General features: G+C 31.8%; 1 protein-coding gene across 1 annotated transcript; it reads right to left on the bottom strand.

The window, feature by feature from the left end:
• Positions 1–493: 493 nt before the first annotated feature.
• Positions 494–13,946, bottom strand: LOC139521889 (uncharacterized). The gene is made up of 6 exons (XM_071315581.1): positions 13,789–13,946; positions 12,407–12,584; positions 11,853–11,929; positions 7,000–7,077; positions 3,528–3,542; positions 494–804 (listed from the first exon to the last, which is right to left on the bottom strand). Exons 1-6 carry the CDS (start codon positions 13,910–13,912, stop codon positions 551–553), a joined length of 726 nt encoding a protein of 241 aa, XP_071171682.1. The 5' UTR covers positions 13,913–13,946; the 3' UTR covers positions 494–550.
• Positions 13,947–14,692: the final 746 nt, after the last annotated feature.

The following is a 14,692-nucleotide window of genomic DNA, read 5'->3' on the forward strand; positions in this document are numbered from 1 at the left end:
GAATAGAAAAATGCCTAAAAAATTAAAGAATACAGAAATGAGGGTCCCATCAACAAATTATAAAGGGTAAAATTAAAGACAAGAATTCAATACAAAATGGAAGGACGGGTAAATAAGATGTCTTTACATGTACAGCAAAGAAAATCTATAAAGTTGCTGATAAATTAAATAATAACATTTTAAACTGATTCAAAATAAGGCGAACAAATGTTTTCACAAGTTTTATTTGAAGTGTTTTGTTGTGTTACATTTTAAAACAGAAGATGTGATGTGATTTCCAATAAGGCAACTCTCCACAAGAGACCAAATGACACAGATATTAACAACTATAGGTAATCGTATGACCTTCAACAATAAGCAAAGCTCATACCGCATAGTCAGCTAAAAACGCCCAGAAATGACAATGTAAAACAATTTAAACGCGAAAACCATTGGCTTAATTGATGTTCAAAAAATGAAATATATGTAAAAAAAAAAAAATAGAATATTACAGTTGTTTTTTTATGTAATTTTATTCTTGTGAGATCTTTTGGATAACTCGTAACCCAAATTAATATCCACCGTAATGTCTGCCATTTCCGGTTGCGTACGCAACATATCCATATTTCTTAGTATTATATCGTCGATATCGTTTGACATTTCGATAGCCTTTTCGATGCATTTGACCTAAACGATTCCAGTCTCGTTGAGCTTGTTTCTTTTTTCGAATGTTACAATTGATGCCGTCATCTGGAATATCTTTCTCAGAACCAGTACATTTACTATAAGTTGACGGGCAGTGTGAAGGAGTTTCACAGCCTACCACTGAAAAAAATGGGGATTTTTCAGTTATATTCATGCAATGTTATACACGAATGTTATACTTTTTATTGTCTTAAACATATGTGAAAATGTTATCATATACATTTGCATGCAAATTCATTAAATATGCATTTTGCATTTCGAGCATAGGTACAGTCTGCATGTATGATTTAAACGTTTAGATTCCAAATGTTTAAGCCACCAATTAGTTGTTTTCATAGTTATGTCCTAATGTCGTCCCTTTAACTTTTCAAAATTAGTTTTTTTTTAATTTTGCTTCATAATGGTCTAAAACAAATATCCTATTCTAGCTCGTTGAATTACGAAAAGTTAAAAGATTTCGTTGACAAATACATCCAGCGATAACATAAATTGGGATTGAATTAATAACTTGCTTTTCTCTTCGTTTGTAATATCTAAACGAAAATAACCATTATAAAAAGATGGAGAATTCTAACGAAACGAGGCAACGTAACTTGTTTACGTTTTTCCTATATATGTAATCCATGTAGTATAGAACGCATTTATAATGGTAGACTCCACTCTCAACCACTGGATATAAATTGACTATCAAACTAAATTTGAATTGTATTCCTTGGTCAAGCAAAATCAAATATGACACCTCTTTCAGCAAAGTAGCTAGTTGAGATATCATTTAATGTATATAAAGAATCACAGGGAGTTTCTAAATTATTACATATCATCGGCAGTATTATGGAGGTGCTCCCCTCTACCTTTAAAAATTCGGGATCCACAACTGCAGACCATAGTTTTCATTTCACACTGTATACATTACAAAATTTCTTGTTTATTTTGTTTTTCTCTATTGTACTTTTCACTTTTCCATATGTGTATATTTATTGCAGAGCATGCCCGTAACTATATTTATGTATAATTGTTCAACAAGTGTATTGTCTGCGTAAAAGGAGACATATTTGTAAAAGTAAATTTCCTTGTTTCTGAATCCCTAATATCTATTTCGTTGTACTATATCGTCATGTGATGATTTATTTGAATAATTATTGTTTAAAACAAATACATCTATAGTGTTATTTGCTTTACTTGTATGACAGATTTCATCGGCAAGTTCCGAACAGAAAGGTTAACCAGGTACGTAACTCGGTAAAAAAACAGTTCATAGTGTTGTAATCTAAATTAACTAATAAAATGTTTCTTCAAGCTTATGGTGTGTTTGGGGCGGTCCATTAATGAAATTTAATATCAAATTTCTCGAAAAACCGTAATTGATTCTTAATGTCTTTGCTACAATAAAGTTCTTTAAGGATGTTCGCTTGTAATGATTTGGAATTTTTGTCTGATTTTCGAAATCCTCAGGTTTTATACATTCAAATGCCTTGAAAATTTTTGCATATTGACCCCCATTTTTCTTTTTAGAAATCTTTTGAATGTATGATTATAAGACATTTGTAAAAGTCTTATAAAATCTTATTTATTTTTTAACAGTTTTTTAGAACTTTAACTTGTCAATAATAAAGTATAAAAAATCAAGAGAGAACATTTTCCCGCCAAAATTTCAATGGCTAATACCTCGAAAACAAGCACATTGACCTCTGTATTTTTTTATTTTTTTTTGCTGTTTGATTCCTAAAATAATCCCCTTTCATTATATAATAGTGTTAAGGAAAGTTATTTAATTGGAAACTGAGTAGCACACTCCCTTAAATTACCTTTTCAATAGTGTTCTGTCATGGTTAAGAAAATATCATTTTTCCTAATTTGCCAAAATCTAGTTCCTATCAAACCTTTTTTCAAAAATATTCTACAAAGAATTTGTCAGGAGATTTGTACGTATAAAATTGTCAGATTTTGTTCAAACAAATAGAATTTTAAGATGATAAAAAAATAACTCTTATAATGTCCTTTAAGAAATAAAAAAAAATGATATCATAGCACATTGTATTGAAAAAAATGGGTACATTCGCTCCACATGTTTCATTAAATTTACATCATCTGAGTTATCTCCATTTTATTACGAAATTGTAAAGATAAAAAAGTGTTATTTCAAAAGCAAAAAAATGTTTAATCACGAAATAACTTGTATTCCTTTAGATAAAATAAATTACATTTTTACTATATTTTCACATTTAGTCAAATAAAGGCAACAGTAGTATACCGCTGTTCAAACTCATAAATCCATGGACAAAAAACAAAATCGGGGTAACAAACTAAAACTGAGGGAAACGCATAAATATAAGAGGAGAACAACGACACAACACTACAATGTAACTAACACACAAAGAAACGTACCAAGCATCAGACAAAATCCCACCAGAATAACAAATATAACATCAAAACCAAATACATGAATTTGGGATAGACAAGTACCGTGACACGTGACACAAAGATCTAGACCAATATTTTGCTGTCGAAGACAACTGATCTAACTGAACGAAGATGGCGATTATACAAGATGATTATTTGACTCGCAAGATTCGGAAAATAATAAACTACAGTACCTGCTTGCAAAACAAAACAACGAAGGTATATTATTTGATTGTCTAGTCGTTGGACAGGTCCTTTTTATACTCTTTAGATAAATATGTACTTTTGTTTAAGTGTTCCCTGCTGTATAAGCACATAACTAATAAATAAAGATCACAAATGACGTCCGGAAGACGGGGTATAATAATCTTAAAATTATACCTCTTGCATTACACACCACGAAACAAGCTAACACTACTTTTAAATCTCTAAAACATACTCACGGCTAGCTTCTTTGTCTAAAACATAAGAAAAATGTTTGTAAGTTTAATTGCTAAAAAATATTGAATCGTTTAAATAAATAAAGTTGAAATCGAAAACATTGTCGTTATGGACGGATTGGGGAGTGCAATCAAAACAATGTTATTTTTTAATCTGAATTTAGAAATCAATCTATCTTTAATGTAATGCTAATACTATATGTAGTGGACTATTTGGAATATAGTTGATGGATATATAATTAACAAATTACACATGATAACTAGAACTAGAGGCTCTAAAGAGCCTGTGTCGCTCACAATCGTCTATGACCATACTAAACAGAGGACAAAGATAATAGATAAGAATACAATTCATGAGAAAATTATGTTTTGGTCATGATGATGATGATGATGATGATGATGTGTTTGTCAAATCAAACTTTACTGAACATTCTTGCTGTTTACAATTTTCTCTATCTATTATGAACTTAGTTCAGCAGTTTCAAAGGAAAATATCTTGTAAAAGTTTACAAAAATTTAAATAATTTACGAAAATTGTTTAAAATGTACTAGTAGTAGTTTCAGGAGAGAAATTTTTTTTAAAAGATTACTTCAATTTTGGTCAGGTTGACTTATTTGTAGATCTAACATTGCTGAACATGATTGTCTTTTACAGTTAATCTCTATCTATAATAATATTCAAGATATCATCCAAAAACTTCCTTAAAATTACTAGTTCGGGGGCAGCAACCCAATATTGGGTTTTCCAATTTGTCTGAAAATTACAGGGCAGATAGATCTTGACATGATTAAAAATGTTACCCCGAGAGATTTGCTCTAAATAATTTTACAGATATAAGCTAAACTCTACATTTTATCCCTATGTTATATGTTTAGCCATAGCAGCCTTCTTGGTTGGTTGGTCGGGTCATCGGACACATTTTATTTTTAAAGCACTTAAATTTTACAAAAATGGTTAAAAAAAAGACTACAAAGGGCAATAACTCCTTAATGGGTCAACTGACAATGTTGATCAAGTTGACTTATTTGTAGATCTTACTTTGCTGAACATTATTGCTCTTTACAGTTTATCTCTATCTATAATAATATAATTAATATTCAAGAAAATAACCAAAAACTTCAAAATTTCCTTAAAATTACTAATTCGGGGGCAGCAACCCAATATCGAGTTGTCCGATATGTCTGAAAATTTTCGGGCAGAAAGATTTTGACCTTTTAAACAATTTAACTACGTCAGGTTTGCTCTAAATGCTTTGGTTTTAGAGATATTAACCAAAATCAACATTTTACCCCTATGTTCTATTTTTAGCCATGGTGGCCATCTTGGTTGGATGGCGGGTCAATGGACACAGTTTTCAACTACATACCCCAATAATGATTGTAACAAAGTTTGGTTAAATTTGACCGAGTAGTTTCAGAGGAGAAGATTTTTGTAAAAGTTTACGGACGACTGATTACGGCCAGGTGAGCTAAAAATAAGACGACTGAAATTTATCTGAAGTTCCGGTTGTTGTTAAGTTTTTTTATCTTTTTTTATTGAGAATTGCGTAGACAGCAGTTGTAGTCGTTCTATGCAGCGTATAATTTATAGAATAAAGAATAAAAGCATTCAAATATAGCAAAAACAGGCAACGAGTTACCGAACAACCAATAATTCCCAAATGCGTGTAGTGCATAAGTTAATTACCATAGTTGATCGGCCACGAGTTGAATGTTTTCTCGATATTTGAATTCTTTGATTCTTTTATTGCATTAATAATCGGCTTTTAAATCGAATAAAAGTAGAAAATGTAAAAAACTATATCTTTTTTTTTTATTCACAATTTGCCTTGATACGACGTCATCGACGCATATTGACAACAACTATTGTAGTATGATGTTAGAGGAATGACATAACCTAGATTATTTCACGTGTGAAATTTTTAGTTTTTATATCGCTGGAAAAAACCGGTAATTCATTGCAACCAATATAAAAAAAAACTTCTGCCTGCATTGGTTGAACATTTTTATAAATCTGTCCCTTTGAGGAAATGAATTATTGTTAGTATTAAGGTCGGCAATGCTAACGAAACTTGACAGGTCTAATGGTCATGATGCATAAAACTTTTTGATAGTTATCAAAGGTACCAGGATTATAATTTAGTACGCCAGAAGAGCGTTTCGTATACATAATACTCATCAGTGACACTCATATCAAAATATTTATAAAGCCAAACAAGTACAAAGTTGTAGAGCATTGACGACCTAAAATTCCAAACGTTATGCAAAATACGGCAAAGATAATCTATACCTGGGATAAGAAAATCCTTAGTTTTTCGAAAAATTGAAAGTTTTGTAAACAGGAAATTTATAAATATGACAAATTATTGATATTCATGTCAACACCGAAGTGTTGACTACTAGGCTGGTGATACCCTCGGGGACGAAACGTCCACCAGCAGTGGCATCGACCCAGTGGTGTAAATAGTTATCAAAGGTACCAGGATTATAAATTAGTACGCCAGAAGAGCGTTTCGTATACATAATACTCATCAGTGACGCTCATATCAAAATATTTATAAAGCCAAACAAGTACAAAGTTGTAGAGCATTGACGACCTAAAATTCCAAAACGTTATGCCAAATACGGCTAAGGTAATCTATATCTGGGATAAGAAAATCTTTGGTTTTTCGAAAAATTGAAAGTTTTGTTAACAGGAAATATTTTAAAATGACCACAATATTGATATTCATGTCAACACCGAAGTGTTGACTACTGGGGTGGTGATACCCTCGGGGACGAAACGTCCACCAGCAGTGACATCGACCCAGTGGTGTAAATAGTTATCAAAGGTATCAGGATTATAATTTAGTACGCCAGGCGCGCGTTTCGTCTACATACGACTCATCAGTGACGCTCATGTCAAAATATTTATAAAGCCAAACAATTGCAAAGTTGAAGAGCATTCTGGATCCTCTAAATAAAGAGTTAGGTATTTCAAAAGTAATGCTTGTATCAAGGAATGACGACAGGTCATCTTTCTTGTATCTTTTTTTATTTACAGAAAGTTATATCGTTTACGTTAACGTTGTGACTAGTGTAATTTGATAGCGCTGATAGATAAACGTAGGCGTTTTAGCACAGTTTGGTGGAATTTTGAGTTATCAATGCTCTTTAACTTTGTACTTGTTTCGCTTGCTAAATATTTTAATCTGAGTGTCACTGATAACAATACCGTTTGACAAACAACCGTCATGATTCTGAAAAACCATACTTATTCATTGTGAATTTTTGTATTTGCTAATTTTTTTTCTTTGAAATAAAAATGGTTGTTAATGTTGTACTTTTATCCCTGACATTTTTTTTCTTTTAAATTTTCATATTCACATTGAAATACCAAAGGGTATTGTTAGAGGTGAACTATATCACTCACATTGAAAAAGTACAAATATTTAAAGGTAGACCATGTATTTGAGCAATATTATATATAATTTACCTATCCATATGTGACTCGGACCCACTCTATATGGACCTTTACATACTTCACACAGTGATGGTCGCCGTTTAAAATATCCTTGAAAATAAAATATTTAATTAATCCCAAGAATCAATTCAAGATAAATAGCACCACAGTAGTAAACTTTGAATACATAAACATGTTATATCTATTCAATTGCAAACCGTTTTAACAGACGAATGTAGTTTAATTGACAATTTCTAGTTACTTCGATCATTGTGGTACATATGAATGCTTATAATTCATTTCTTCGTCCTGCAAAGCTGTGATTCCTTCCCCATCTTTCACTAAACTGAAGTCTTTCGTCCTTTTTGGTTGATAAGCTTTTGATTTTTTGAATAAGTTTTGAATTTTTCTTGCAACGAGCTGCATGAAGACACATCTAATTTATAAATGCACACCTCGTGTAGAAAAATGTAAACATTAATGATGATTGCTATCACTTAGTCGATACCTTAATTGGTCGACTGTTAATCCTCGAGGCTATCAACAGCCCAGTACTGGCATTCAAATAAGGATACAAATTTGGGAAGTTAAGTTTTAAGTATGTATGTGTTAAAGTATGTATGTGCAATTTATATTAAAGTATATTTGTCCAACAAGCAAGGCATTGGGCTGATATGCATAAAACGAGTTAATTCATAGAAGGGCATGCAGAGGAATCCGTCCGTTCGGAACAAATCTCAACTCAAACCGTTTTATTTATATCAGCCCTATTCCATCTTTGGCTTTGGCTTACAATTTTCTGATATGTTTGCCTCGAAAATCATGGAATAGACCTTTCTTATCGAAATGTGCACTTAGTGCAAAATAACTCGTACCGTTAAAGTTATAACAACGGATGGTTGAAACTTGCCATGTCAAACACATTACTAAATTATGCTAGGATCCTGGTTCACTGCTCGACAGTTGACTTATTGCCGCGAAAAGGAGGTTCTGCCGTCTTATGCTAATGATTTGATTAAAGAGTTGTCTCTTTTAACCAAGGTTAACAGCCTTTACATGTGAGAGTAAATATAGTATCTATTAAATGTTTTCATGTACAAAAATGAAAATTGAAGAAAATTGAAACGATTGGATGACGAATTGAGCTTTAAAGATGTGTCTATGACACTACAAAACTATCAATAAGTGTCCTCTTCGCTGATGAAGATATTTTTAACCACATTGCTATTTGCTACAAGCTATCAAAAATGCTGTTGAACTTCGTATATGATGAGACCTTTCCAACTGTTTGATTCTATCATCGACAATGAGTATATATGTTACGTAGACAAAATACGATCATGGCGTATCAAAATATCTACCAGCCGGGTAGCTCTGCTAAGTGTGTTTTTTTTATTTCTTTAAATTTGATCGATATATACATCTGACACCATTATAGTTCGATCTAGTTTGCCTGAAGTAGTATGTTGATTCATGATTTGTTGTTTTTTCTCCAAGAACCGATTGATGTTTTATGAGAATTGGTTTCATTGTAGACTGCTAAGATTAAAAAGTCTTAAAAATCTTGACTGCAAAATTTAAAATGTTTAGTTTAATTTGGTCATAATTATCTATAAGGCCGATTTACAATCACCATTTTTAAACATGTGTACACAATTTATATTTTTTTTCATATCTTTGATTGCGACACAAATTGTTGAATAAACCTGGACTGGGTTGCTCAAAACGTTGTATAGTGTTAGCCAGTGGTTAAACTGCTTATCCTCTGGGTAACTTTAAACAAATGGATTATTTCTTTTGCTCAAAATTTACCCAATACTTGGTTTAACGTGCTATTTCAAATAATTTCATTGTTTATAACTTGTTAACCTTTATATTTGTCATATATGGTATTTTGGAGCTCATGAAAATTTGATCTAGGTGTAAATTTTCACTCCTCCTCCTTAAAAATAAAAGAAAATACTCCACTTGACTTCAAGAACGATAATTTGTCGTAAATACTCACTTGTGGCATTTTACATAGTGATTGTGAAGTCAAATATTTAAAAAAGTTATGATATATATACATGTCAAGTTATAAAGATGATTGTGTCCACCTCATTAAAACTATGGCAAGGCTATTTGATCCTAAATTATACACTACACGGACTAAGCTGTGTTTTAATTTGATATACTTTATACACATTGCGATTAACAGTCCAAAAATTATGGAAATGTCTACTTTATAAACATATAGTGGTAGTGGTTCATTACATTTGAATGAATTTGATTTACAGATACCAACGGTATATCTAGATTTGTACTAGCTGCGAAAACGTAGCTCCTAAGGTCCTTTTGATGATTTTTTTTATATTTGCGGACCATCTATGGCAAAACAAATTCAAAGGACAATAGAGCTACGTTTTCGCAGCTAGATTTGTACATTATTATGAATTCTTAGTTACATTGTAATTACATGTTGTCGTGCGTTCTATCAGGTTTGCCGTACTTTTAGGTATAAATCAAATGCTTCAAAACTGTACCCAATTGAGTATTTGTTTGGATAATAAATTTGTATTTTCAAAAGTCCATGCTACAGTCTTGCAAATAGTGCTGACAAAAAAATAATATAAAAAAAACTAAAATATATTTTGTGGACATAGAATTTGGTATTGGTAAAAAAATAAAAATGTATAATCTAAATCCTTATTTGTAGTTTTATGACAGATAACAGTGCTTAAAGTTAGCTTGAAGTATATAGATGAGGTATTGGATTCCATATGACGTGGCTGCATATCTATACATCCAGCACAGCACATAAAATATTTCTTTGACCATTTGATATTCGAGCGGGGGGGGGGGGGGGGGGGGCAGGTGGATTTTGAAAATAGATAACCCAGCTTTGATAATCACAACAATAAATGTTTTGTCCTGTGGTAGTTTGTAAATAAATGACTTGATTTACAATGTATAAAAAATAAATGACTCAGTAGGTCTATTCGAAAGTATGAGATGTTAGCAGATTCTTCATAAAATTCATCTTTTATTCCCAAAATTAAAAAAAAAAATTGGAAAACAATTCATAAATAACCGACCCAAAACAAATCCTCCTGCCTTCTTTATTTAAGACAATGAATGTTGGTTCCAATTTTCTAGGTTTTGATATACATTAGGGAGTTAGTTTTCTCAATCGAATTGTTTTATATTTTTCATGTCAGAATTTTACAGCTGACCACGTAGTAATTAAAGGTATATATATATATTGACTCTTAAAATTCAAGAGTTTATCTAAAAATGAGGGTACTTTTTCTAAAAATGAGGATACTTTTTATATGGCCGTCCAAATACCGTTTCGATCCCTAACATCACTGAAGAGACATTTATGTCGAAATCCGGATCTGGTGTACTAAAAACATATTGACACCGTATGTTTGTGGCATAACATCGTGGCCACAAGTTAAAAAAAAATTCTGTTTAGTATTAAACTTATATTAAGATCCATTTTGTTACATCTTGTGATCAATTTTATTTGGCAATCGCCAATGGCAGTCAGCAGGGTTAAAGAACATCAGTTGTTCGACCTGTTAGTCAAATGCGTTTTGTTTAAATATAGTTTTTTTTTCACTTTTTTGGTTTGATTGATAGAAATACAATTCAATGTTGCTCTGTAAAATAGTCTGAGGTGACAATTTTCTTCCGGGTTTACACAGATTCTTTTTTAGACACCAACGCTGTCGTGTTAGCTCGGGCACCCTTTTTTCTTTGTAAGTTTACCTTGCCAGTTACGACTAAAGGTATACAAGTTCAGATTTTCTGTAGTAAAATAAATAGCCATAATATTTAACTTATATTCTGTATATTTTTACATTAAATACTATCTCCTATTGAATCTGTAGTTAGGAACACTCGCAGTTGCAATCTTTAGTTGAACGTAGGGTTATATTTACGGATGCAAATAATTTGGGAATAATGAGCATTGTCTACAAGGAGACAAATTACGAATAATCCCTATTTAGTTAAATGGGATTAGTAGAGAGTAGCAGTTATCCACTGGTTAAATTACCTTATCCATTGGCTTACTAACTATACTCCCATTTTCCCATGGAGCAATGGAAAAATAGCCAACGGATAGTAAGCCACTGGATTACATAATATTATAGTTTGAGCAACCCAGTCCTGAATTGTTCCAATTTAGGTCAAAACACACACTGAATTCAACAAGGGTTGATTTTATCTTAAATGTGAAATAAACGTATAATTCCAACTTCAATGTCTGTCGATAGACCAATATTTCAAGATTAACAAAATTAAAGCAGTAAAAAACGGGTGAACGATACCAAAGGGACATTCAAACTCATACATCAAAAAATAACATGATAACGCCATGGCTAAAAAAGGAAAAAGACAAAGACAACATACAAACAATAGTACACAAAACACAAATTAGAAAAATTAAGACTTAACAACACAACCCCCCCCAAAAAAAAACAAACTGGGGGGGGGGGGGGGTGGGTATCATGTGATCTGGAAGGGTAAACGGATTCTGTTCCACATGTGGCACCGATCGTGTTGCCTGTGGTAGTACAAACCCTGGAATAAGTTTAATTCCGTAGGTCACATTCGTGAAATCATCAATCAGGGCATCATTATGATTAACCTACTAGAGCAACAAAATATCTTTGGTTATGCATCAAATGTCAACTATGATAGAGTTTCAATGTTAATTTGACGATAATTGTACATTTGCTTGAGGATTGGACGCTGAGCAGATTAAGCAACTAAACAAAGATATCTGATGATAAGCTAAGTTCGTTTAAGTGATTATAGCAAATGTTTCTAATCGATTTAAAAAACATATTTGCGACCAAAAGCTTTGGAAAACATTTTAAAAGTGTTTACGAACTTACGTGGAATTGTTCCATACACAACAAACGCATTGTTGCATAATTGGATATGTTTGTTACATACATATTTGCCTTCGAATCTGAAATAAACAATAAAACAATCAGTCGCGATACCTCGGATACATCATAGAAATTTAACATAAGCGTTGTTCTCGTTTTAGTTGTATGACAGAATTTTTCTAATCACCTTAAAACCCGATTTTTGGGAAGTTATGTCCCTCACAGTAACTAACATAGTTATTGTGATATGGTCATGTTTTGTATTGTTGACTTTCATGTTTGTGTCAGAATACCCGTTTACCTGTCTCCGCTACGAGTCGCCAGGTAAACTAAATTTGCGACGGTAAAACTATCGATGGACGTCCTTAATACAATACAGTTATCTCTAAATTGTTCTGATTCGAGCAAAATAATTTATAAGCCTGGCATCTTCAATGAGTTTTATCATAAGCAACATATATAGCCATTACGCTGTAATAAGAAGACAGCCAATCGAATTTAATTTGAAATAGATATATTTCATTACTGTGTTATACTATATCAGATAATATACGTACATTGTGAGAGAAAACTGTCCGTCTCTTTCTAAGCAGTTTTCCTCTGAGAGTAGCTCAGACGTCGACCCATTCTTTATCTGCACTGCGTATGGATTAGGTGAAAACAATTCTACATAAAATCCACTGGTAAACGGCCTTTCCTGCATATCACACGGGAATCGGCAGAACCCATTTACTGCTATTAACAATAAAGTCAAAGAAAACAATCAACAATTCTCAATAATGAATCAGTTATCAAAACAGACACATCCAATCTTGTATATTCACACTAGAAACATCAGTTCCTATTATGTCTGTTTATTTTGTTCACACATGGTTGTCAATATAATGTAATTTGATGCAACTGTCATACAAGTGATAGGTTTAAGTACCTTTAAAACCAGGTTTAAACCAACGTTTTTTACATAAGAAAATGCCTGCACCAAGTCAGGAATATGACAGTTGCTATTAATTTAAAAATCTGAAAAATGTTGTTGAAGGTGTACTACATATACAAGTTTTATTGAAAAAGTTGTGTTCAGTTGGTTCCTTACAATTATCAGTAGATTAATGATATCTCTATGTGAACGTGCGTGATTCTTAGAAAACAATTAGAGCAGGAAATGACACCATGTCGGTGTATATAGTTTCAAAACTTTTGAGTTTATGCAATACTGACTAGTACACTAAAAGATTTATACAGTAATGCCCACATTTTTAAATTTCCATTTTTATCGTAGTAGTCATTTTTTTTTTAGGAGTTTATTGATATGTGAGATGTGGAATGATTACCAATGAGATACCTATGCGTCCTATCAACCATACGTCCTTCAACCATGAGCAAAACTTAAACCGCAAAGTCACCTTTAAAGGACCCAAAAGGACAAATTAAAAGCAAACCGAAAAAAACAAACAGCTTGATTTATTTTCAAAACAATGAACGAATGAACACATATGATAAAGAGCAGTCCGACAAGACAGTTTAAAAAAATGTGGAAAAAAACAATTCTGTTTAACCTTTAATTTTATTACTTTTCGAAGCTTGTTGTATTTATTTCGCATTAAAAACGCAAAATTTGCAAAATAAAAGCACTATAAACGCTGTAGGCAATTACTCAAAAAACAAGGCAAACGTAATTATGTGGCAGTGTTGCTTCAATTATTTTTTTTCTATTTCAGAGAACAAACATTAAACATTCGTATATTGTAAATTGATATGTATTCAATGAATTGATTATTAAAGCAAATCAATTAATATTTCATCAAGGTTTTCAGGGGACTTAGAGTGGTAGCATATGGCAGTTTAACTGCCTAAAAAACAAATTGAATCTGTAAAGTTTAGTTTAAGGTAAATGAATGTGACCAAAATTCAACTTTGATAAAGCTTACGAAACAGTACTAACCTGATATACATAACATCACCGTCACAAAAGCTGATAGATGTTTTATCTTCATTGATGACATATTGTTTACTACTGCTTTACTTCGTCCGTTGTTATAGATGTTGTCCTGTATATCTAAGAACATAAAATAATGAATCTGATGTAACCGCTAAACATTTATACATGTACTTTGTTTGGTTCTACCCTTAACCCTTAACCTTCGTGACACGCAACGTCTTGACAAGCAACATCTTGATTGAAATACATGTTTTCCTGTTTTAACTATTAATTTATGCATGTTCATTTTTTAATATAAATTTTATAAAAGTACAAATATGTTTTTTTTGAAAATCAACAGATTAATGCACTTTTGATTATAACTTTTGTGAGTAATGAAATATATCTATAATGTTACATTTATTTATTTAACAAATATCAATACCGTAATGAAAGGGGTTTATTTTAGGTCTTTTTAAAATAAATTCAGAAATAATTAATTCAATTAAAAAAAAAACTTATTTTCACTGTAAACATTATACGTACATTTTTGATCGAGAGATTATTTTACTAGTCTTTGCTCTTTTATCTGGTAAGTCAGATACCATCTTAACAATATGAATTGCACTATTGAAGACTACTTACACCAAAAGTCAGATTCACCTGAACCTTACAACTTTCTTCATTGATTTTTAAGATGCTGTCCAGAATTCTTCCGGATCATCTTTTCCAGGAGTTCCTTTTCAAAAAACGTTTCTCACTTTACCCAATGTATAAGGGCAGTCATCGGGACTCATCCCAACTATTAAAAAGAACCAGTCAGTCATCGGGTTATACCTAAGACAACAGTTCCTCCTCTACCACGTGCATAATGAATTCGGATTCAACAGATTCCACAGAAAATACCACTCCATTTACGGACAAAATA

Source organism: Mytilus edulis, chromosome 4 (genome assembly GCF_963676685.1).
Source record: "Mytilus edulis chromosome 4, xbMytEdul2.2, whole genome shotgun sequence".
NCBI lineage: Eukaryota > Metazoa > Mollusca > Bivalvia > Mytilida > Mytilidae > Mytilus > Mytilus edulis.

Coding starts and splice junctions, on each gene's coding strand:
- LOC139521889 (XM_071315581.1), bottom strand. CDS start 13,912: ATGTTCTTAGATATACAGGACAACATCTATAACAACGGACGAAGTAAA. Junction 12,585..13,788: donor GGTGATGTTATGTATATCAG/GTTAGTACTGTT, acceptor TATTGTTAATAG/CAGTAAATGGGTTCTGCCGA. Junction 11,930..12,406: donor GGACAGTTTTCTCTCACAAT/GTACGTATATTA, acceptor TGTTTATTTCAG/ATTCGAAGGCAAATATGTAT.